Source organism: Mesocricetus auratus, unplaced genomic scaffold, assembly GCF_017639785.1.
Source record: "Mesocricetus auratus isolate SY011 unplaced genomic scaffold, BCM_Maur_2.0 Super-Scaffold_100007, whole genome shotgun sequence".
NCBI classification, from domain to species: Eukaryota; Metazoa; Chordata; class Mammalia; order Rodentia; family Cricetidae; genus Mesocricetus; species Mesocricetus auratus.
The window spans coordinates 82,425,634-82,450,673 of record NW_024429191.1 but is presented as its reverse complement, the minus strand read 5'-3'; the positions used below and the strand labels follow the sequence as shown (position 1 = coordinate 82,450,673).

Genomic DNA, 25,040 nt, shown 5'->3' with positions numbered 1-25,040 from the left:
TTGCTTATGTATTTATCTCATGTCATTGGATACCTTAGGAAATATTAAAGGTGTCCCCAGTCCCCACTATTTCCTATTGTGGATTTTGTTTTCTTGATTATTTCTGGTTATCTTTGCAATTAATTCTCTCTTACCCCCACTCCCATTTTCTCTCCCCCCCCCCACAAGTCCTTGGCCTGGCAGTGTACTCTCAGCACTGGGGAGATAGCATTATGACTTCAGATTACTAAGAAATGACAAAAGACAGTATTTCTTCTTACTTTAAGACTAAATTCTTTTCCATAACAATATCTAAAATTCTCAGATCAATCTTACTGCACAGGGATGCCTTGAACTCTTCCAGTGATCCTCCCGCCTTTGTCTCCCAAGTGCTGAGGTTATGGGTGTGCATCAGCATGCCTGTTTAACCTTAGAAATTCTTACACTTAATCCCAACACTCTGTCCCACAATGCCCAAAGGCAGCACAGTCTTCACTCTCACCATCGGCAGCCTGCTTCTGCATCACATTTCTCAATTCCTTGTTTTTGAGTTTGAGCCCCAAATTCAGGAGGAGTGTCTTCAGTCTATTGGGATCAACCCTTCCACCTGTAAAAAACATGTCAGAAATGTGAGAAAACCCAATCCAGACATAAAGACTTGCTAAATTAGAGTAACTTTCAACAGGCCTGACTGCTGTTAAGAGTTAATTAGTCTGGTCGTGGTGGTGCAAGCCTCCCAGCATTTTAGAGGCAGAGACAGGTAGATCTCTATGCCTTTGAAGCCAGTCCGGTCTTCACAGAGTGCTCCAGACCAGTCAGCCCTTCATAGTGGGACTCTGTCTCAAGAAACAAAGGCCAATAAACATATAAAAAAAGAATTAGATGATGGGGGATATCCTTCTGTATGCTGTGAATATATGTTTATCTTACTGATTGATGAACAAAGCTGTAGCTGGTGACAAGTTCCAGTCTCTGACCTTCAGACAGGCTTTATTTGTACAAGCAAGATATCACCACAATTAGAAAGTTATTTGAAAGTGGTTTGGCAGTCATGCTCCTTTGAAGTTTTCATAACTTTTGGGCTATTCATTCCACTTTTCACAGCAAGAGGTCATGCCAATGGGAGAAAGGTAAATTGTGCACCATAGTTTTTATTATAATAGATAAACCAAACACCAAACAGCATCTCTGGAGTTTAAACATCTACTTAAGTGGGTGCTATTGAGTAAACTTTTATTCCACAGAAAAATTTAGCTACATATAATCATTATAAAAGATGGTCACAGTACGAAGAGCTGCTTTTCCTGGGTAGTAGTGGCCCTTGCCTTTAATCCCACAATTGGGAGGTAGAGACAGGAGGATCTCTGTGAGTTTGAGACTAGCCTGGTCTACAAGAGCTAGTTCTAGGCTCCAAAGCTACACTGAGAAACTCTGTCTTGAAAAAAAAAAGAAAAGAAAAGAAAAAAGAAAAGCTGCATTTGAATTGGGTAGAATTGTGGCATCATTTAACTTAGAGAAGTTAAAATTGTTGTCATAGTAAAAACCATGAACACCATGAATGAAGCCTTCGATTATCACTGCCATTCCAGAGACAGAAAGCACATAGTAAGTAGTGAGTCTCAAAGGGACACATTCATTTCTTGGTCAGATGAATGTGTATTCCAGATGCCCATCATACTGGGGACATCTTAACTCCATGTGATTTAGTACTAAGTATTTTCTTTATATCATGACTCTTATTCAAGTCAGTTCCTTCATCTCAGCTACAGGCATGATCATTTCTTCCAGCACCGGAAGGGACTGTTAGACATGAAGAAAGACCAGGACTCTGGTGTCATCAGTGCAAGGCTTCAATGGGGTTTTAGAGCAGTTGTGATGTGTGCAAATGTTGATATTTTAAGTACATGTGGCTTGGAAACATTGAGTGGTTATCACAAGATAATCGGACTCTGCATTGCAGTAGTTTCTAAATTGGTCATTTTATTAAATGGCTGTTCTTGATTAAGCATTGTGACCCCTATATTCCAGCACAGTGGTGGTCAGGCTGTAATAAGTCCCATCCAAGACACACAGAAATAAAGCTGTGTATTCAAAATGGATTTCTTTGGACTTGCTGCTGACCTAATTTACATACCATACATAAACAAAGACCAAATTGATCAATATATAGAACAGGTTCCAGAAGAATCACGACCCTAAAGTAGGAAAAAAGGACAAAGACTGGGACTCTCAAACCAACCTTGTATGCCATTTTTCATAACATCTATTACTCACCTCTGAAAGCCCTCAGACCTGACTGGAGTCTACTTAGAAAAACTTTGTTATTTTCTGTAGAGAAAAAAGGAGAAAGTTACAGTTCAGGACTGAGAATGTCCCAGTGAACGTAGGGTTAGACTTTTCCTTCTGTGACAGATCTTAGGAAGTGGATCCTCTCCTACCTTCAAGTCATGATGAGGTGGAGGAATGAACATCATGAGGGACAGAGTGAGTGTCTGGTGTACAGCTGAGAGCTCAAGTTTAAATGCTTGGGCTTTGCTCCTCATTGGCTTTGTGGCCTTAAGCAGATCAATGTCTCTGTTTCCTCCACTGTAACACTGGGATAAGGTGTCATCACTGTGTGTGGTGACGATGGCCCCTGAACACCATAAGGACTAAACAAACACTATGTGTTATTAACTGATCTATTAATACATCCACCTCCAAGACAAATGAGAGCTGAAACCCCCACACTCAGTGTTCTTATCTGCTTTCCTTTCCATCTTTAAATGTTATTTTTAAAAAAGATTTATTTAATTTTACCTTTACTATATACAAGTGTTGGCCTGCATGTGTGTCTGTATACATGCTTGCTGGTATACCTGGGGTCAGAAAAGGGCATTGGATTCCCTGCAGTTAGAGTGACAGGTGGGTGCTGAGAGTCTGCCAGAGCAGCCAGTGTTCTTAACCACCAAGTCTTTTCTCCAGCTCCTTAAATTAGTTTTTAAATATTTTAATATCTTCTTTGAAAATGTAATATATGTCTATATTGCGTTTCAATCATATTCATCTCCTTGGTCTCCCCAATGCTTTCTACCCAACTTCATGTCCTCTTAAAAATATTTATTTTAATTTTTGTGTGTGCACCAATGCATGTACACTCACGTGCACATACACATGCTTTGTGGCTGTCCCTGAAGAAGATGGGGTAGGATCCTTTGGACCTGCAGTTACAGGAGCTGTGGGCTGTCTGATGTGGGTGCTGGGAACCAAATTCAAGTCTTCTGAAAGAACAGTGATTAGTCTTAACTACAGAGACATTTCCCAATCCCACCCCCCTTAAAAGTTGTCCACTGAATCCAATTAGTGCTGTCCATGTATGAACTGATAGGGTCCCCCTCTGGAGCAACCTACCAGGGATCACATTCCTAAAGAAAGCCATCAAGTGTCTATAGCTTCTCAGCCAGGTGTGGGGGCTGTTGTGTCCCTTCCTCATTCATGTTGGAGAATTGGCTTGCTCTCATGCAGGTAACCACAGCTGCTCTGGGCTCCTGAGTGTAATGGTCCTGGCATGTTCAGACATGTTTCACTTCACTCCTCTCCACTCTCTGGTTCATATGATCTCGCTATTCCTGCTTCCTTGATGTTCTCTTAGCCCCTTTTCCTTTTTTAGCTGGCGTCTTGATGTGTATCCCAGACTTTCGCCTCAAACTCTGGCTTCTCCTACTTCAGCCTCCCATGTGCTGGCATATTTCCCACTTTTGAAGTCTCCCATCTCTCTTTTCTATCACATATTCACATATTTGTTCTTTCGTTTTCACTTATTCCACTATTAAAGTGTGACATGTCTGCGACTTAAGAGGCAGCAGCAAGTATTTTTTTCTTAGTCCTTTATGGCAAGTCTCAAACTTGATGATTTTGGTAACTTCCAAAATGGTGTAAAAATATGGAAAAAAGTTAGTTTCTTAGTACCTGACACAAGAATTACTTACAGAAGTAGGTGTTTGTTGAGAAGGCACTTTGAAAAAATTTATTTTTAATTATATGTACATATATATATATATATGAGTATTTGTTTGCATATGCTATGTACCCAGTGTGTGCCTATGTGCCAAGTGTCTGTAGAGGGCAGAAGATGTCCCTGGATCCTCTGGAACTAGAGTTACAGATGGTTGTGAGCCACCATGTGGGTGCTGGGAATGGAACACAGGTCCTCTGCAAGAGCAGCCTGTGCTCCTAACCACTGAGCTACCTTTCCAGTCCAAGAAGAAGCTTAAATTTTTTTCCTTCTGTCCCACTCCTTTCTGACAGGGTTTTTTTTTCTATGCAGCCGAGACTGTCTTTAAATCCCTTCACCCACCCCTCACCTCTCCTCTCCCTTTGCCACCCTAGTATTGGAGTTACACACATGTGCTACTGTGTCTGGCTAAAAGTTCTAGTACTGGGATCACATACATATGTCCCATGTCTGCTAAAAAGGTGCTTTTTAAAGCTTACTTTGGGAGGCAGGTGGATTGCTGTGAGTTTGAGGCCAGCTTGGGCTACATATTGAGTTTCAGGTTAACCTTGGCTGGAGTGTGTGACTTACCTGATAAAACTAAACTAAAATAGGCTTACATTGGGAACACATGGAGCCTTTTTGTTTTAAGAAGCAGCAACATTGATGGAAAAGGGAGAGAAATTTGGCCTACTCCCAAATGCTGAGAACAAAAACAAGAACTTTGAGGGCTCAGTGTGGGGGAGGGGTGTGGGGGAGGGGTAAATGGTAAGGAAAAGGAGGACACAGAAAAGTGCCTCAGAGAGCTCAGGGTTTCTCAGGGGGGCCTCTGGCGGGTACCAGTGTCAAAGATGCACCCTCCCCTCCCTGCACTGGAAAATCATCAGGAATGGTTTTTTTCTTTCTTCTCAACAGTGATTTAGTGGATTTTTTTTGAGAATTGAGATCTACGCCTGCAGTATCACAGGAGTAGTAGGTAAGGAAGGCTGGAGGATGGGTACAGGGGACATTTCAACACACATCATTCAAAATACATACTTGAGAGGCTGTGGAGAGGGCTCAGTGGTTAAGTGCTCGCCTCATGCACTACGAATAGAAGTTAGGGTTCCCAGAACCCACGTATATGTCATTCTAGTCTAAGGAAGCAGAGATGGGGTCCCCCAGCAAGATGGCTATTGAGCCAGTTATGCCTGTGAGACCTGAATTTGGCTGAGAGACTCTGCCTCAATGTGTGAGACTGAGGATGACTCACAACACCAACCAGGGCCTCCACACACATGCCTACCCACACACTGTGCCTACACATACCGAGAACACTGCCCACCAGACACGCACACCACACACACATATGGAAGCGGAAAAAGAAGAAAATCTCTATATGTTTAGAAAAAACAACTAGACCTGGAAGACTGGTTTCTGGAGGTCACAGCAACATGCATGCAACTTACCATCAAATGGCAGGGTCTCCAGCAGGCCCACATATTCTCGGTCATTGAGCTCGACGCCTATCTCTCCAAGAGTGTTTTTCAGGCCACCTACAGCAATCTTTTCTCCTTTGAAAAGGCAGAATGTTTCCAGGTGAAAAAATTTTAAGAACTGGTAACTTATTTAAAAACATTTATTCCCCACCCCTTCTCTCTCTCTCTCTCTCTCTCTCTCTCTCTCTCTCTCTCTCTCTCTCTCTCTCTCTCTCTCTCTCTCTCTCTCTCTCTCTCTCTCTCTCTCTGTGATATGTGCATGAGAATACTCAGGCTATGGTATATGGAGGGCTGAGGACAGCTTTTGTATGTCAGTTCTTTCCTTCAACAGGAGGTCCCGGGGACTGAACTAAAGTCACCAGACTTGCTTGGCACATAGCTTTCTCCACTGGGCTGGCCTGATAATTTAATTTTAAAAAGGTATTTGTAAGAACATGTTATTAATCAATATGATCTATGATATATCTTTAAAAATAATAGTTACATTATTTGGAGTTAAGGAGAAAAGACAAAATGGGACAAGCAATACAAAGTGACCAAGTGTCAATAGAGGTCAAAACAAACCTATATTGGAACATTGACATAACAGATATGTTAGGGACTGGCATGCAGAATGGGATCTAGTATACAAATGGGATAATGAGTTGCCAGCAGAAATAATTCTGATAATAATTATACTGACTTATAAAACTGATCATACAGAAGTGCATCTTGAGCTTTCCAAAACTTTACCTATTAATTTGCTTACTTGATATTTATATATTTATATGTAGCAAAGAAAAATTTACAGTGAAAAAACTGTGTATCCCTAAGGAACACAGGACTTTTGCTCTGGCCTTGTGGCCTATGTCTTTACTCCCAGCATGCAGAAAGCAGAGACAGTAGGATCTCTGTAAGTTCCAGCCAGCCTGCTCCACACAGTGAATTCCAGGACAGCTAGGGCTACATAGAGAGACCCTTCCTCATAAAACCAACAAAACAAACAACAATAAAAAAGAAGTCTTGTGACATATTTTGAATTCATAAATTATTAAATAGATTTGATCTGACAAATAACTGAGTAAAATGGCTGTGTTGATATCAACAATATATTGGGGAAAACATTTAAGGTAATTATTTACAGCATTTGTATATCAGTATTAGAGAAACTCACCCTCAAAATCTTTCAATTTTGGTACAATGTTTTTCAGATCAACCTTCCCATTCTCTGTAAGAAAACCACAGAGCAACAGTTAGGATCTTTCCCCTTGTCCAAGCTACAATGCTAGCATCATCTAAAAGTTAGTTTTAGAGGCTTGCATTATATTTTTAGGTATTTAACACGAAGCAGAAGTAATACCTCCCACCTTTTATTCTATTTAGTTTAGTATATTATGGTGGTTTGAATGAGAATGGCTCATGTGTTTGAATACTTGGTGCCCAGTTGGTGGAACTGTTTGGGAAGGATTAGGATGTGTGGCTCTGTTGGAGAGGGTGTGTCACTGGAGGTAGGCCTTGGGGTTTCAAGAGACTGCTACCACTTCCAGTGCGTTTTCTGGATCCGTTTATTAAAATAATCTGGGCTGGCACTGGTGATACAACCCAGTGGTAAAGAAAACACAATCAGCATGTGCAAGGCCCTAGGTTCAATCTCTAGCACCACAAAGCAAGAAGACAAAGGAAAGAACTGTTTTCTCTTACTCTACCTTGTTGGAATAATGGTTAGTGGTAGAGAATTAACTATTTTTTTCAACTACCATTATCTAGCTATTTTTCACATCTTCAATTAATATTGGTAAATTATTTTCAATTGGGAAAAACTCTTATTCTTTATTGTATTTAAATCCAAAACTCATATTACACATTATATCTCATTATAGTGTTATAATTATTCTCATTATATATCCATAGTTGTATATCTTTAAAAATTCCTGTGTTTCTCTCTAGCCATTGCTTTTCTAACTCATGACAGGCAGGGCATTCATAGTAGACACAGTCATTACTCTTTTTTTTAACAAATGAAAAGCATGTTTTTTTCCCAGTCATAGCAAAATACATATATATGCATTTATAAAGAAGGCATAAGCTATTTCCAATATTACATGGTTCTGTTTGCTAAATGCCTTTAAATGAGATTCACCAGCCAAGAGAATAAAAAATCGGTTTCCCAAGAATAATGTTTCAAATAGAGTACATTTTATTTTTTATATTTTTGGTTGAAAGAGTCTTACTATGTAGCCTAGGCTGGGCTCAAACTTGGGAACTACAATCTTCCTGTCTCAGCTGCATGGCCCTTGGGTGTTCATTACCACACAAATGTATTTCTGGCAGTTTTTCAAGAGGTAACTGCTAGCTGACTAGAGGTATCTTAATACTCTTGGAACTAGTTGTCTTTGGGGTAAAGCGTGCTTAGGTTTGTAAGAACTTGGGCTGCACTCTGGCCACTTTCCGGAATTCTTTAGTTCGAGTCTTAGGGCACTGCATCTCACACCAGCTGACGGGAACCACCTGGACCCTGATTCACTGTGGGCCACCACTACCCCTAACTCATTTTCAGCAGTGGTCAGCAGATAATTGGACTGTGCAACACCCAGGGAGATAACTTTGGCCAAAACTGTGTAACCCAGGCAGAAACTCTTGTATATTCAACCACGTCTTTTTCAGTTGCTTGGATATCTTCCTTGTGGATAGTTCCTCGAAAAGCATTTTTCAGTGGTGTGGACCCCACATACAAGATGTGGACTTTGGCAAAACGTGAGTTGATGCTAGAGACCTTACAGGTGACAACAGCTCCTACATCTGGAAGTAACTAAGATTCTGTTTCTTTCATCACAGATACCACAGAAAGCGCGCCATTCTCACTGGTCTTCACCAGGCAGCCCGCCATTGATGAAAAGATGCAGCTGTGCAGGGTGTAGGTGCTGCTACCGTGGCTGCCTTCCTCCAAGTTACAGATGTTCACCGGGGATGCAGTATCTCACAGGTGATGCCATGCTTGCCCCTGTCCAAAACCTGGACCCATTACTCTGTTTTAAACATCCCTAGTAGTCAAGCTCCTTTGCAATCACCCAATATTCAGTGTGCCTACCAAATGTCTCTCATTTGATTTCCTTTCTTCTTCATTCTTGACCTGAGAATGGTCTTTTGGGACTCATCTAATTTTGTTATCCATGGTGGAGAACACTTGCAATATTTGAACTAATAAAGACAGCATGTATTTTAATCTGGATTCTGCTATAAACTTTTCAAAACACTATTTTGACATCAAGTTGATGCCATCTAGGGATTCTGTTAAACCTGAGGTGTCCCCAAAGGGACATGCTTTAGCCTAAGAGCTTACCATCAACTGGCAGGTTTTCTTCAAAGTCTTCAAATTCTTTCTGTGAGAGCTCGAGCTCCATGGTTTCCAGAAATTGGTTCAAGTTATTTGCATCAACTTTTCCTCCTTAGGAGAGGAAAAACATTGAAAAGATATCAAAATGTGGAAAACCCTTTATTAACTGAGGTGAGCTATGGCCATCATTATATGCATGAGGACCTAAGTCTCAGGAAACCCAGTCATAGGTGCAAGGAGAAACAACATTGAAACTAGCTGCAGTATCTCATTCTCTGATGGAGGCATCTTTTGTTCATATTGAATATTATGCAATTCTAAATGGGTCTAGGTAAGTTCCCAGGGAATTGTAGCATAATAACCCAACGTTATGTTGGGAAAGATAATCATCTAAAATATAATTATGAGAAAATACATTTATGATATTTCTGTTTAATAATGATGAATTTATGTACATGAACAGTATTGGAATCATGTGTATTTATCTGTTCTCATGATGCTTTTCACTCACCTTTAAGATGCTTTATACCATCCAATATCCTTTTCTTAAATACTTTTCCTGAAGCTGTAAGAAGAAAACACAGTCCAGGTCAGGAAATTTTAATAAGGAAGATTTGCTTAAGCAAACAAGCAATGAACTACAATTCCTAAAATCCCAGGATTTCACAAAGATCAGTTTACAATGGTTTCCTTCTAGATGTATTTGTATTCTCTTGTTGTAATAAGTTTGTTTAGAAACTTTAGTTTTTGTTTAATTTGGAACCCCCCTAAATTTTATGCATGTGGGTGTTTCAGGGGCACATATGTGCAGTATTTGTGTGCCTACGACTGGAGAGGCCAGAAGAGGGCATTGGATCTCCTGGGAGTTACAGGCAGTTGTGAGCTACCATGTAGATGTTGGGAAAGGAACTTGGGTCCTCTGCAAGAGAAGCAAGTTTTCTTAACCACTAAGCCATCTCTCCATGCCCTGGAGAAAGACTTTGATGAGACAAATCTATTCACTCATGCACAAAAACCAATGACCATTGGCTGTAAATTCCAAAACAAACTTCCCGCTTGATTTGTTTTTAGATTTCTGACTAAGTTCACTTATTTTTCCCCTTTTATATTTTTCTTTGTACTCTCTGGCATGATAATGCAAACAAGGCCAATACAGAGATCTTACTGGGAAGAATGAATGAAATGGCTTTTGTCTACTATATTGAGAAATAAATGATTCAGATATTTTTTGGGCAAAAATATTCTGGAAGTTCTAAGAAATGATTTTAAAGTTCTGGTCACATGAATTTGGGAGGGAAAAGTAGAGGGGTACTTAAGGGAGGGGTTGGAAAGAAGGGGATGGGGATGGAGTTGACAAAAACATTATGTGCATGTATGAATATAACAAAATATTAAGAAATAAAAAACCCTGATAACAATTTGCTACCATCTTAGAAAAGTCTCACAATCAAGTACTCAAAAACCTTTGAAGGATTTATATACATATCAGTCCTTAGCAAAACATATCAATATCAATACACTATATATATGCTTACCATCAAATGGAAGGTCTCTCATCAGATGCAAATAATCTTTGTCCGTCAACTCAACTTTCATGTCTTTCAGAGTATCTTCTAGGTCATTAACATCTATTGATTCTCCTAGAAAAGACACAGATGGTGACAAGAAAAGAATCTAAGAGCATAAAAGCAGTAATTCTTGACCCTGTAAAATTACAAAATTTGTGAACCTTAATTATCTATACAGATGAGCATAAAGCAAGAAATAATTGAGTGTTTTTTTCTGTATGAAGTAAAATTTAAATATTTACTTAAGGAGTTTGAAATGATTGTACTTGGAATTATAAATTATGATGCATACACATTGCATGTCGAAAGGCACATATATTACATGTATTATATTAATTACTTAATTATTAAGTAATAGAATGCACCAAAATGCATTTGGCAAATGCTTATATTCATGCACACCAGAAACAGGAATCTGATCCCACTACATTACAGGTGGTGTGAGCCACTATGCGGTTGCTGGGAATTGAACTCAGGACCTCTAGAGAAGCAATAAAGTGGTCTTAACCACTTAGTCACTTCTCCAGCTGGTAAATGCTTGTGAGAAAGTGTTTCAAAAATGGACTTGGGTTCTGTTATCTTAAGAGCAAAGCTAGAAAAACACAAGAAAGATAACTAAAAGCCACTACTTCTGACAAAGTCAGACACAAAGTTTAACAAACCAAATATTAACAAACCAAATTTAACGTGTCACCAGAATGATTTTTTTACCACAGTAAAGTGATAGTTCAACATGTGAAAATAATATATGTTATGTCATATCAGTAGAATGAAGGACAAAACCATATGATCATTGTAATAGGTACAGAATATTCATTCAGTTAAATGTATTTCCATTTTAAAACACATTAGTTATGCAAGCAATGTGCCTTACCAGGCCAGTAATGCTAATCCTACAGCTAACATATTATACCTCATAGTAAAAACTGGAAATTTTATAACAGGGGATTAAGAATGCCACTCCTGTCATTTCTATTAACATAGCAGTGGAAATCTTTAGCAAAAGGAATTGGGCAAGATAAAGGATGAAACAATGTATCTAGTGCAAGGAAGAAGTTAAGCTGTCTTACAAGTGACACAGTCTTACATAAATGTCACCCACCACAAACATGTTAAAATATTTAATAGACTCATTGAAGTTGTAAGATGCTAAACTAACATATGAAAATCAGTAGTGTTTTTGTGAAGTGCCAATGAACTATCAGGACAAGTAATGAAGAAAGAAATTGTATTTACAATAGCTGTCAAAAATACTTAGGAATAAGGGGCTGCAGAGATGGCCCAGAGGTTGAGTGCATAGTGCTCTTTCAGAAGACCTGAGTTCCATTCCCAGCAGCCATGTCAGGTGACTCACAACCACCAGTAACTCCAGCTCTAGAAGATTCATGCCTCTGGCCTCTTCATTCATGTATACGGACACACATCATTTAAAAATAATAATAAAATTTAAAAATATCTAGGAATAAATTGAACTAAGGAAATTTGCTGAAAAGAAAAACTGCCCTGAGTGAAATGACAAACTCTGGATATCACCTATGTGGAAGGAAGTAGAGATGGGGTGGGAGGCTGGGGGATATAGTGGGGGGGTGCAGGAGTGGGGGAGGGAGAGGGAGTTGGGATTGACATATGAAGCAAGCTATTTAAAATTAAAGTAATAAAAAAGGAAAACTGATGAAAGAAACAAGATAAGAATAATTAGAAGTCCTGCATTCATGGACTAGAAAAATTAATGTTATTGAAATGTGAACCAAACCAAGGTGGTCTGTAGACTCTTCAATACCTAACTGAATTCTTTTGTGTGTTTCATAGCTATTTGAATTCTGCTCTTGAGAGTCTTGAACTATTGTACACAGTCATTATACTACAAAACATACCCATCAGTTGATTTAAAGACACAACAGGATGAAATTATCCTGATTGACACCGAGGAATTAGCTCCTCTAGTGAGAATCGGCACTAGTGAAGGAGATATGAGCAGCCCTGATAGTGTCTTCTATGGCTTGAGTTGAAGAGGTACCAAAAGGTAGAATTAGGACTCAAGAATTCTCATCCTTGTAAGAAAAATGTGTTGTCATTGCTACAGAGCACCATCAAATGGATCTGAATTATGAAAAACAAAACATGTCCAGCATCTTTCATTGCTAGATAAACAATCACCATGTGAGGACACTTGGACTGTCATGCAGGATGAGCATCACCATGTGAGGACACTTGGACTGTCATGCAGGATAAGCATCAGGTTTAGAAACATAAAATGGTCTCTTCCTTTTAACAAAGTTTATGTCCTTATAGGGAATATACTTCAAATAACCCAAATGCTCATACATTTCCAAGAAAATTATGTTGCTGTTTATAACCCACTCAAATAATTACATCTGTAGATAACATCTTAGTCATTGTTCAACTTTTGAAATATCTGAGGTTTTGGCATGTGTTTGTTGCAAAAGCATAGGTGAGTCAAAGCAAGTAGAAGAAAATGTTTAATTAACAAAAGGTTAAAGTGGTAAAATTAACAAGAAGACGAAGACACAGTAGGAGATATTATGAAAGCAGTGTAAAATATAAGTAATTTCATACTCACCTAAAACAACATTCAGTTCTTCCATTAAGTCATTTAATTTCACCTTCCCATCAGCTATAAGACAGGAGAAATTCAGGATATTGATAAAACAAAACTCAGAAAAAGTCAAAACCATTAGTACTTAACTTATGAAGTACAGCGTTGATGGAGTTATTAACTAAATTGTCCCTTTATAATATATAATCTTGGGCTTCAATGGACAGTTCCATTAACAAAAAGAACTAAGATTGTTTGGACCATATTCTCTTGTACATAGGATCTCTCAAGTTTTTTGGATGTATCCTATTTCTAATTTTACATTTCTGTTGGAAATGTTGATCGTACATTCTGATACACACTGAAAAAAAACTGCTAGTCGCATTATGTCACTCTTTATAATTAGAGAGTGACAGTGAGTGAACTAGGAACTACCAAGTACACAGTGCATTATAAACTAAAGCATTCCAATCCAGCTTGAATGTAAACTGCTGCAGGAGGATCAGAAAGATGCGCCAAAGCAGATGATTGGGGCTTGCACGGTACTCTGCAATGGCTGGCACTTAGGACTCTTCATTGCTTGTGCCTGGGAACACAGCAACTGAAAAAAATCCTGAGTCCATGAAGTTGACATTAACATGTTTCCTTTGTGGCTTTACCACTACGACAGAAACTGGGATACATTACAAAGAACCTTGTGTCAATAAATATAAGCATTAATGGATAACATGAATAAATTAATTGAATAACTGATGAAAATATTCTGCACTGTCCTGAAATTTTGTTAAACTAAATGTCTATAAGCTATGGGGGGTATTTGAAAGTTTTAAGTTTTTAAATGGGCATATATTAACTTTACAAAACAACGGGATTCAATTTGACATTTTATATGTATATAATATACTTTGATCATATTCATTCCTCCATTACTCTCTTACTTAAAAGCGTCTTGATTTTTTAATTATGTGTATGTGTGTTTTGCCTACATGCATGCCTGTGCAGCACAATGTGTGACAGGAGCCTGCAAAGGCCAGAAGAGGGCACTGGGTTACCTAGAACTGGAGTTAGATAGTTGTCAATCAACATATTTATTCAGTTCTGTTAAGAATTGGTTTTTGGGAAGGAACAGCTGAGCCACAGGAAAGGCAGAAAGAGAAACAACTCTGGGAGTTCTCTCCCGAGAGTACAGAGTGGCAATAAAAGGAGGAAACATTAAGGGTTGCAGAGTTGCATGCTTTGGATTTGGCTATGGGAATACTGCAGTGCATGACGGAGGAACAGTAGCTTTCAGCAGAGCTGCAGGATGGGAACTGGACATGCTAGGAGAAGCAGACCATCCGAGAAACAGATGGGCTTGACGCTCCTCTTGCAAATCCTTCAGTCTGGTTTCTATGCCCTGATCATTCTCTGACTTAAAGTGCAGCACTTTGTATCCATAGGGGAAGAAACTGGATTTTAGATTACTGGCAATAAAGTTAAAGACTTTTTCTTCTGACCTTCAAATTCAGCATGTTTTCCTGAGCTTTTGAGAAATCTATGATGTTTTCAAAGTCTGGCTGGGGAAATTCTCATTTTCAAGATTAGAGAATGTGTACTCTCCCTTTCCCCCAAATGCCTACAGCACTCACCGGTTCCGGGCAGTCTTTTTGTTAGATCCATGAATTCTTTCTCTGTGATCTCAATCCCCATGTTTTCTAAAAACGTATCCAGGGTATTGATATCAACACTGCCTTCTAAGTAGGGAACAGGAAACAAATGCAATAAAACAGAACAATTTTAGCTGGACCGTGCAGCTGGGTATAATTTAAAAACCCCACTTGGTTCTTGGTATTATTGTTATGATTTCAAGATAAATACTAAACTTTCAGTGTTGCTCAATTAGCAGGAGAGAAAAATTGCCCTGATTTTTCTGCTGGGCACAAGTCTATGGAGCAAAATGTCTTAATCTATGGAAGTCAAAGGTAAAGTTGACCAGCATTTTTTAGAACAAGAACTATTTTTGTTGCATGAGCCTGCAAATGATTGGTCTCTACTTTTAACTTAAGTCTTTAGGTGAGAGGCCTCACCCTTCATTTCTGCTTGTTTTCTAGTTAAAACAACTCCCCCTTAGGGCCCGAAAATCCAATGAAGTCTAACAGTTTCAGCACGGGAAAGTACTTGGTAAGCAAGGACACAGTGGTAGAAGAATGGAGATACTTCTTCCCACAGTACAGGGAACAGCCTGAAAGGCCTTTTGATTTTGCTCCTTACCATTAAGAGACTTCATGCCCTTCGCCAACCTTTTCTGAAAAACTTTTCCATTATCTATAAAAAAGGGGGGGCATTTTGGAAATAAGAGTCAAAAGATAGTACACAACTCCTGTCTCAGAGAAAAGGCAAATGCTCTTTGCCTAAAGAGTATTTCAAATCTACACAGGTAATACATGAACCAAGCATTTCAAATCTACACAGATAATTTAGAAACCAAAATGTTCAGTGTCTCAGTGGTACACGAATAAAATTAAAACAATAATGAGATGTCTAAAATTCCCCCTTTCCTTGTATTAAAAATGTGAGGGGAATAATGACCTTAGCCATTGTTCATGGTGTTCAAATTATAAAAGCTTCTTTGAAAAGGAAATTTGATACATTAACAAATACCTTCCATTTCACAACAAAGTCTCAAGAGACCTAAGGCTGTTTGTGCAGATTTATCTGTAAGAGTATGAAGCTAAAAGAAGACATTTACAGACAGGGTGCTGGAGTACATGTATCACAATTTTGACAGCAGGCACAGTTTTAAGGAAGGACTAGATATAGTTTTACTTTTGCTTATTTATATCACCAAGGTTTTCTATGGTCAGCACACATATCAATGCCATGAAAAGTTATAAAAAGTTAATACAATACAAATAAAATAGTATGTGTATTTTAATCATTTCATGTCTTAAAAGCACCAAAGAGCAAATCCATGAAAATTCCGACAGTGGGTTTGTCTTTGAGTTACGGAATTGAATGCATTTTTTGTTTCCCTGACTTGTTTTTAGCTTTGTTTCATTTAATAATGAAGTGGAGAAATCCATCTTTTTTTGGTCTGGGGTGGGGTGGGTCAGTCAGTAATGTGCTGGCCTTGCAAACACTGGCATGAGTTGCATCTTCAGAATCTGTGTGATAGTGTGGCGAGCTTGTAATTCCATGTGGGGTGGAGATCAGGAGGAACAGCCCCACTAGGAATGCCAGTGAACCTCAGACCAGTGAGAGTCTGAGGATGAAGTCTGGGGGTGTCTTCTCTGTTTTCCACCTATACATGTACCCATATGTGTCTGACATACATGCACATATATAACTTTTAAAAATTCAGCCTTTTTCAATATATAAATATCACCTTTTTTGGTAAAGTATATATTGTACTCCTGAAAAACATGCAGCAAAATAATGCAGCTACGTCACTTAGCTGTTTTTGTCCCTCTGTTCTCATCCTTTCTAACCCACCTCTACTGTCTTGTCCTCCTTCCCTTCTTCCCTCCGTCCCTGCCCCCTCTCTCTAAAAACAAACCCAGTTAAGAACTTTGGTGGCAAACTTATTGCTAAGAGGTTTGATGATTTTTAAATTAAAATCTAAGTGATGAGATTTTATTTGCATCATCACTAGGTTTTAATAGTTTTCAAGCATTTTTAGTTTGTCTGGGAATTCCTTTACACAGAGACAAAACCCAACTACCCAACAAGCCCAGATAGTACCCATGCCACTTACCATTAACTGGCAACATATTCAGCAACCTTGAGTATTCATAAGGATTAAGTTCAATATCAAAGCGATCCAAAACATTTTGCCGTCTATTTGTATCAACTGTCTGGCCTTTGAAAGAAAAAGAAAAATTGTTGGTATATGATAATTTTTTTTTGGTTTTTACGAGTCAGAGTTTCTCTGTATTGTTTTGGAGGCTGTCGGTCCAGCCTGGCCTCGAACTCACAGAGATCCGCCTACCTCTGCCTCCTGAGTGCTAGTGTGCCACCACCACCCAGCTCTTCCCCTGATTTTAAAAACACCTTATAATTTTAATTGTCTAATTAACGAATAAGTTAGGAACTTAATTTTAAGTCTTGGAGATAAAGTCCAGGACCTCATGTACAGTGCTCTGCTAGGATGAGTCCCTGAACCATCTGAGAGGAACTGCCCAGCTCCTGTTCAGATCTGAAATATCGAAAATGCTGGCCCACACAATGTCTCCCTTACAATCACCTTCTTACACATTCCCTACCTAGAAAGGCAAACATATTCCTTGATTTTTGATAAAAAGGGAGTGTGGTCTTTTGACCATAAATCTAAAATGGGCCCCTGTGTCAGGCTTGCCTAGTCACCCCTAACGCTGCAAGATGTGATTATAACTAAAGCAGCTGGATTCACTTTAATTCTCTGATTTATTATTATTATTATTATTATTATTATTATTATTATTATTTTGGTATTTGCCTAGATTATAAACAAGAGTCAATCAACTTAAAAGCTCACAAAGCCTAAAAGGGTGGATGAAGCAATGAGTAGAGTTGGCTGTGAGGAGGTGGAGAGTACAAACTTTGTCAAAAGATGGTTAGGACAGGAGGGAAAAAGAATGGGTATGGATCTTCATGCTTGCAATTCCAGCATTGGGAGACTGAGGTACAAAGATCTCAAGCTCGAGATCACCCTACCACTATACAGTAACTTCAAGGTCATCCTGGGTTACATAGCAAGGTCCTGTCTCAAAACAACTAAAATGGAGAGAGGGAATGACCTTTCAACTCATGAGCAGCTGATCTGAGACACTCCCCATTATAACACTAGTGAAGATGAGCACCCTTTTGTCAGAAATCACCAAAAATGTAATTTATTTATTAAATAACACCATTCCTTGTATTGGTGAACTCTAATTCAAGGTCACAGGCAGAAGAAAAGTTGCATGTAAAAAGTGTCATTATAAATATTTAAAATATGAACATTAATAAACCTATGATGCTACATCGGGAAAATCCAAGCAAAACACAACAGCAACAACATTTTGGTAATGTCCTACCTGTAAAAGGTTTCGCTTCACTCATAACCCTTCTCAGTTCAGCTTTACCGTTTTCTGTCAGACACAAAACAAATTGGACAGAGCATGACAATGAGACTATGAAAGTGGTGTTGGAGCTAAGGAGTTGAATTTATTTGCTGAAGGAAGAAAACAAAGTCCAACTGGTGATAATGAGCCAACACTGAGATGAGACTGGCTTGTTGCATAGGAAATCTTAAGGCAGTTAAACAAGTTTAACCAGAAACCTTATTAAATAAGGGTTACACAGAGAATTTCGGACTTCAAATAAAGCTGTAACAATTACTGCTATTTACCAGTTAAATATACACACATATAAATGATCAAACCCTAAATGTAACCTGACGTAGTTTTCTGGTGTTTATGAATAGGACAGTTGAGAAAACCTCTTTATTTTTATTTACTTATTTTTAATAATTTTATCCTAATTCAATGGCTGCCATCAACACATGAGAGACGGAGCCTTCTGATGGTTCCAAAGCCAGCCTCAGATGTCACAGATCAGAAAGGAGCCAAACCCACCAAGTCACAGCTGAGTCCCACCTGTAGAATTTGTAATCACAAAATATGGCTTCTTTGTGCCACTAATTCTCGAGGTAATTATTGTGCAGTCGTAGAAGAAAGACAGACTTTATAAAGGAACACACACAGTGGTTTCACTACATAGCATCCTTTGTGGGCAGAACTAATTTGAGAAAAAACAGAGTATTGGTTGCTTTTGGGTTGGGATGGAGATGGTTTAAGATAGGGCATGAGGAAAGCTCATGGAGGAGTGGCAATGTTCTGTCTTGATAGGGGTTAGAAAGGTTACAGATGTGAGCACTCAGTCAAACTGTGCAACTGTGCTGGAGAGTTTGTATCAGTAATCATATTCAATGTAATAAAAGCTTCAGTAGAAAGGCAGAACCATCAGACTCATTAAAAAACATTCCAACTATATGCCATTCATAAAGTGTACCCTTTAAACATGTAGAAAAAGAAAGATAAAGATAGGCCGTGCAAGCGGGACAAAAGCACCTGGTAACGTAGGTAACACTGGACAAAGTAGTCTTTAAAGCAAAACATATTACTAGAAGTAAAAAAAACAACAACTTCATAATGACAAATGGATTGATGGAATGAAATGTGAAATTCTCAATTCACATGTATTAAAAGCTTTCACACACAGAATGGAAGCACACGCACAGTGTGAAGCTGGATGTCGCGGGTCTGAGATCCACTTAGGTTGAAAACGGGATGGACCGCACATACTGCAGCTTACCACATGGCACTTCAGGCAGCTTCCGCTGCTGCTGTGCGAGCACACAAGGTGCAGAGCGCCTCTGCGTGCTCACAACCAAGGCTGAATGAAGCTTCTCAACACACTGCGAATGAACACTATTACAATACCTCAGACTCATTATGGCTTGGATTGGGAACTGATTTTTGGCCACCTAGCTTTCAAAAACCTTTTTTTAGTTACCTTTTTTTTTCAACCCCTACACTCATTTACATCATTTCTAATAGGTCATGACCTACAGTTTAGGAAGCCGTAGTTCAAGACTTTTCTCCACCGGTCCCATGTAAAAGAGAGAGACAGGCAGATGGACACTGAGTTAGAAGGCTCCTGTGTGGAGTGGGCTCACTTTAGTTACACTAAAAGAACATAAAAATCAGTGTTTCTCCCTTTAAAAATAAATACTGAGGCCACCCACTCATGAAGATAGCCAAGGAGGTGGATTGAAATTTGAACAGCACCTATCATAATCTCTCTACGTGCTCTATATATGGAAAGATTGAAGATAGGTGTGCTGGCACACACCTTTAAATTCCAACACTGAGGAGGCAGAGACAGGTGGATCGCTGTGAGTTTGAGGCCAGCCTGATCTACAGAGTAAGACTCAGGCTCAAAAAAAAAAAAAAAAAAGGTAGCGTAGAAATGAGCCAGAATTGGGAGAAATGGCAGAGGGGGTGATGTTGCTTAAAATCTTTCTCTAAAATGCGCTTGAAGTTGGCCAGAGACAGGGTATGTTCTTCCTTTGGACCCAAGGTTTCAGGATGCTGTTTTGATGTCAAATAAGTGCTTACTAAAATAGTCTTTTATTAGACATACGGAGGAGAGCCTAGGCCCTGCTCCAAATGATATGACAGAGTTTGAAGATCCCCCATGGGAGGCCTCACCCTCCCTGGGGAACAGAAAGAGGATGGGATAAGGGGTCAGTGGGTGGCAGGGAAGGAGGGGAGGGAGAGGAAACTGGGATTGACATGTAAAACAAGTTTGTTTCTAATTTAAATAAAAAGGAAAGAATAGGCTTTTATGATTAATTTTTGTGAGAGCTCAATAATAGTCAAAATTCTTACCATCAATGTTCAGATTTTTTATTAGATCTTCAAGCTCGTTTTGAGAGAGAGTAATTCCCATATTTCCCAAAACCGTGTCCACTCTACTGGAATCAACCTTCCCTCCTATGGGTGGGGAGGGAGGAAGAGGGAGAGAGAGACAGACAGACAGACAGACAGACAGACAGACAGAGAGACAGAGACAGAGAGTCAGAGAGAGACAGAGAGAAAGACAGAGAGACACAGAGACAGAGAGACAAAGAGACAGAGAGACACAGAGAGACAAAAGTTAGTGTTCGTCAACTGTGGAGAAAACTTACAATTACTGAGGGTTATGTTTGCCATTTTCATTCAAAAGACCAGGGCCTAACGAGAGCTTTGCTCCTGGAAGAATCTAACATAGAACCAGTGCTTGCCATTGTAATCTTCAGAGAAAGATAGAGGTGACAAAGTGATACCTCACAAAGTTACAGCAAGGTGACAATATGCCCGATGTTTCTAATTAATTTTGTTTTGCTTTTGTTGTATTTATAATTAGCTTTTTAGTATATTAACGACTCAGTTTCAAGTCACTTAGGAAGCATTTTACTTAAAAGTAGGTCAACTCAAGTAAAACTGTTAGTGGCAGTTCAGATGGTGTGTGGCTCTGGTGGATATGCTTATGACCTGTGCTGGTAGGTCCCCTGCATAGCTTCCCAGCTGTCTCATTATCTATGTCCCCCAACTTTCACTGGGCTTCTATAATGTTTTCACTCTTGGCACAAATACCAGATTAAAAGTCTCTGCCACTGACTAAATTAACTCAAGATATGGTAATTCTCCCTATTTTTTAATCACTATGAAACCTGGGTTCTGATATTTTCTTCCTCCCATAGTCTGAAAAAACTGCATGAGGACACAGACTCTTTCCAAGTCACATTAAAGGAAACTTCTGGGTAAAATATGTGTGGATGTGTGAAACAGCCCAACTGTATCTGGTAATCTGAGTATCAGATGGCAGGATCCACACTTTAATCATAAGGAAATGACAAACACAGTAGTCTCAGATGCGCTCACTCAACTAAGTGTCCCTCTTACCTTTAAAAAACTGCATACTGTCCAGCATCCTTCTCAGATAGACTTTCCCATCTGTAAGAAAAAATAACTGTTTAGATCGCAGGGGAGCAATGTGGAGCTTCACAAACCAGTAATTTTAGAGAGCTTCCTTGTAAATTGTCGAGGGCTTTTCTGATTTACCACAGATACTGAGATTATACAGAATGTGTGGAATGCTCAAATTTACTAACATGTCACAACATATCCTTTCCCCTCTTTTGTGATATCTCCTTAGTTTCCTATTATATCACCTCTACCTTCTTCTTTCTCATGTACTCTTGGTTAAATGCTAGATGGTTCAATGGAATAAAATTAATAAAAGTACAACTGAATTTACATAATGATGATAAAATTATTGATTTTCAAACTAAGGATTAGAAGGCATTAGTACTCTTAAGACATATAGATTAGCATCCCTTATCCAACTGTTTAGGAGAAGTGCTTTGACCTTTTCTTGATTTGGGGTTGCTTGAATATACACAATAAGATGCCTTGAGGATGGGGTCCAAATTTAAAAATGAAATTCATGTTTCATAATTAGCTCATATGCCTAGGCTCCGAGTGGTTTTACATAACATTTCAGTTGTCTAGCGTTTGATCATGATCTATCATGTAAAGTCACAGTTTCATATATTGAGTGTTAGATATCTGAATGGGGCTGTGAGAGGATCATTTAAGATGATATAGCATAGGACACTTATTATTTGGCAAGCAAGCAGACAGAGACAGTTTAACAATAAGCCTCTCTTGGGGGTTATATTCTGATCAGAAGTGCTTACCGTCAACTGGAACGTTGTTCATTATTTTGGAGAGCTGGGCATCTGTAAGTTCTATTCCCATGTCTCCAAGAACTTTATCCACATCATGGACATCAACTTCCTTTCCTACAGATAAAAATGGCAACACATGCCATTTCACAGAACTGTTTAATTATTATAGATGATAATGACACCCTCCACTTGATACATAATAAAGTTAGGTAAGTCTTATCTGGGCATGTCTAGCTATGGCAGAAAATGGAAGTGTTAGCTTCAATTCTGCTACAACGACAAGAATAGCAAAGTATATTGTAACAGATCATCATAATTTCTGCTTCTGAGAGGTTGCTAGCAGGTCATATGACTTTATCTTTTTTATTATAGTAACAGGTATTCTTTACCTAATGACTTTGAATAATTTATAAAAACACCCCCACAAGATTATAACTTGCTATAAGCATAGAACTACATAGCATTGCCAAAATATTGGTAAACTAAGGTTAAGGTTTAGGAAATTGGGCCAAAGCTATGTAAGAACAGCATGATTTGAGTACACTTGGCACTCTCTTACAAATGAATGCACAGCATATCCAAATTTATGGGTTGCAACAAATGGAGTCCTGAGGGAAATTTGTAGCAACAAATGTCTATATTAAACAAAGAAAGATTTCAAATACCTCAAGGAACTAGAAAAAGAAGAAAACAAACCCCAAAATTATCACAAAGAAATAAATACCAAAGAAGAAACAAATATACCACAAAGGATAAACACAACATAAAATTCAATAAAATTAAAATTGGAGGGAATGAGTGAAGTTGATGTCTTAGAATACCCACTAATGGTATTGTTTTATGAGTCAAACAAAGTATCAGGTATGTGGCTGGAGGCAGGGTTAAATGGCATGGAAAGGTACAGTGTGCAAGAATAAACAGTGGAGAGTGACTAGGTGCAGTCCAGACTTGTAAAAGAAACAATAGTTATTTTGGAAGGGAAGACAGTAACAATCCTAAAATCTTGGCAAAAATACATTTAATGACAGAAGAGACGAACAAATGAGAATTAACAAAGAATCAGACATGTTCTGCTCTGGTAATCAGCAAATCTTTAAGAGAAAGGGAAGAATGAAGAGTAATACCAATCAACCATTCAACAGAGTCACAGGGTTAACAGAAGCCTCTCAACAATAACCCTAACCCTATGTGTAAGTGCTCAGAACTCTTCAATTAAAAGATGCAAACTGTCTGAATGGCCACAGAATAAAAGCTGTTATTGTCTGGAAGAAACATACTCTTCTAGTCAGAAAGATACAGGCTGAAAATTTATAAAACAAGGGAATCTAAAGGCAATGCTCAAATCTGACAAAGGCTTCAAGACAAAATTAGAAAAAAAAGAAGTTGACTATATTCTGATAATCCATTAGTAACATGTAACGATTGTAAATACATTATAAATTTTATAAAGGAAGTAATACTGGATATAAAGGAACTAAGAGGTCAATATACAATAATGCAATAATACCTCATTATCAACAATAAATAGGTCATCCAACTAACATCTGTTACCAAACTGATGGTCAGAACAAGTGAACAAATATCAGGGCAGAAACTAATGAAATAGAAACTTAAAAGACAATACATGAGCCAGTGAAACAAATAAACAATATTTAAAAACTCTTAGTCAAACTGAAAAAAGCATAGAGAGAAGGTCTAAATCAATGAAAACAGGAATGAAAATGGGTATATAACAAAACCACTACAGGAATCTTGGTGATCATTAGGGAATGTAGAGAAAAATTGCACTGCAGGAAGTAGGAAAACTTAGAAGAACAGGAGAAGTTTCTAGAGCATATGACCTACTAGAGTTGACCTAAGAATTTAAACAACTGAAGTAGATCAGTAAGGAGCAAGCAGCAAGACTGAAACAATAACTAAGAGTTCTCACAAGGAAACTCCATGGCCAAACGGGTCAGCTCATGAATTCTTTTTTTCTTCTTTTCTTTTCTTTCTTTCTTTCTTTCTATTTTTTTTTTTTGGTTTTTCAAGACAGGGTTTCTCTGTATTGCTTTGGAGGCTGTCCTGGAACTCGCTATGGAGACCAGTGTGGCCTTAAACTCACAGAGATCTGCCTGCCTCTGCCTCCTGAGTGCTGGGATTAAAGGTGTGTGCCACCAACGCCCCGGCCAACTCATGATTTATATCAGGTCTTTAAAGAAGGTTCTATACCAGGGGCCTTAAACTACCCTAGACAATAAAATAAAATAAAAACTGTCCCAGTGAGAAAGGGAGAAATGATGAGCAAAGGAATTAAGACTGGGTTGATTTAACCCACAGAAACAGTTGACCTGAACAAGGAGAGCTCTTGGTCCCCAGATTGATGGCTGTGTGGAAAGCATGGGACTGACTGAGACCCCTGAATGTTGGTGTCAGTTAGGAGGCCTAGGTAATCTAGGGGGCCTTGGGTAGTATTTATCCCTGGTGTACAAATAGATTTTGAGTACCCATCCCAAAGTGAGGGATGCTCTCTCAGCCTGGACTCTTGAGAGAGGGACTAGGCATTTGCCCTGAAAGAAATGACAGACTCTGGAGATCCACCATGGAGGGCCTCACCCTTCCCTGGGGATCAGAGTGGAGATTGGGTGGGGGGTTGGGGGGCCTGTTAGGGAGGGCGGTGGAGGAGGGAAGGGAGAGGGAGCTGGAATTGACATGTGAAACAAGCTTGTTTCTAACTTAAATAAAAAATGGGTTTATATTAAAAAAAGAAAGAAACTCAAGGCAGCAAGTCAAATAGTAATTTTAAAATCAAACATAGGGACACAATCACCTCAGAGGAACTAATCTATAGATGGTAAGGAATAGCCACAGGCTATATTGCTAAAAGTGATGTACACATGTTGCTTTTCACAAAACTAGAAAAAAGTAAAAATTCATATAGATAAGTCAAAGACTCCC

General features: G+C 38.7%; 1 protein-coding gene and 1 pseudogene across 1 annotated transcript in view; both read right to left on the bottom strand.

Annotated features, from left to right (window-relative positions):
• Nucleotides 1-2,166: 2,166 nt before the first annotated feature.
• LOC110340833 overlaps nt 2,167-25,040 on the bottom strand; it is a 36,075-nt gene continuing 13,201 nt past the window's right edge. Inside the window, exons 9-23 of the mRNA XM_040748072.1 lie at nt 22,113-22,217; nt 21,316-21,366; nt 20,260-20,364; nt 17,902-17,955; nt 16,602-16,706; nt 15,119-15,172; nt 14,497-14,601; nt 12,893-12,946; nt 10,279-10,383; nt 9,255-9,308; nt 8,750-8,854; nt 6,584-6,637; nt 5,401-5,505; nt 2,254-2,307; nt 2,167-2,174 (exon numbers count right to left, since the gene is read on the bottom strand). Of these exons, the coding sequence (XP_040604006.1) occupies nt 2,167-2,174; nt 2,254-2,307; nt 5,401-5,505; nt 6,584-6,637; nt 8,750-8,854; nt 9,255-9,308; nt 10,279-10,383; nt 12,893-12,946; nt 14,497-14,601; nt 15,119-15,172; nt 16,602-16,706; nt 17,902-17,955; nt 20,260-20,364; nt 21,316-21,366; nt 22,113-22,217 (1,118 nt within the window). The remainder of the gene's footprint in view (nt 2,175-2,253; nt 2,308-5,400; nt 5,506-6,583; nt 6,638-8,749; nt 8,855-9,254; nt 9,309-10,278; nt 10,384-12,892; nt 12,947-14,496; nt 14,602-15,118; nt 15,173-16,601; nt 16,707-17,901; nt 17,956-20,259; nt 20,365-21,315; nt 21,367-22,112; nt 22,218-25,040) is intronic.
• On the bottom strand, nt 7,819-8,402 carry LOC101827486 (annotated as a pseudogene).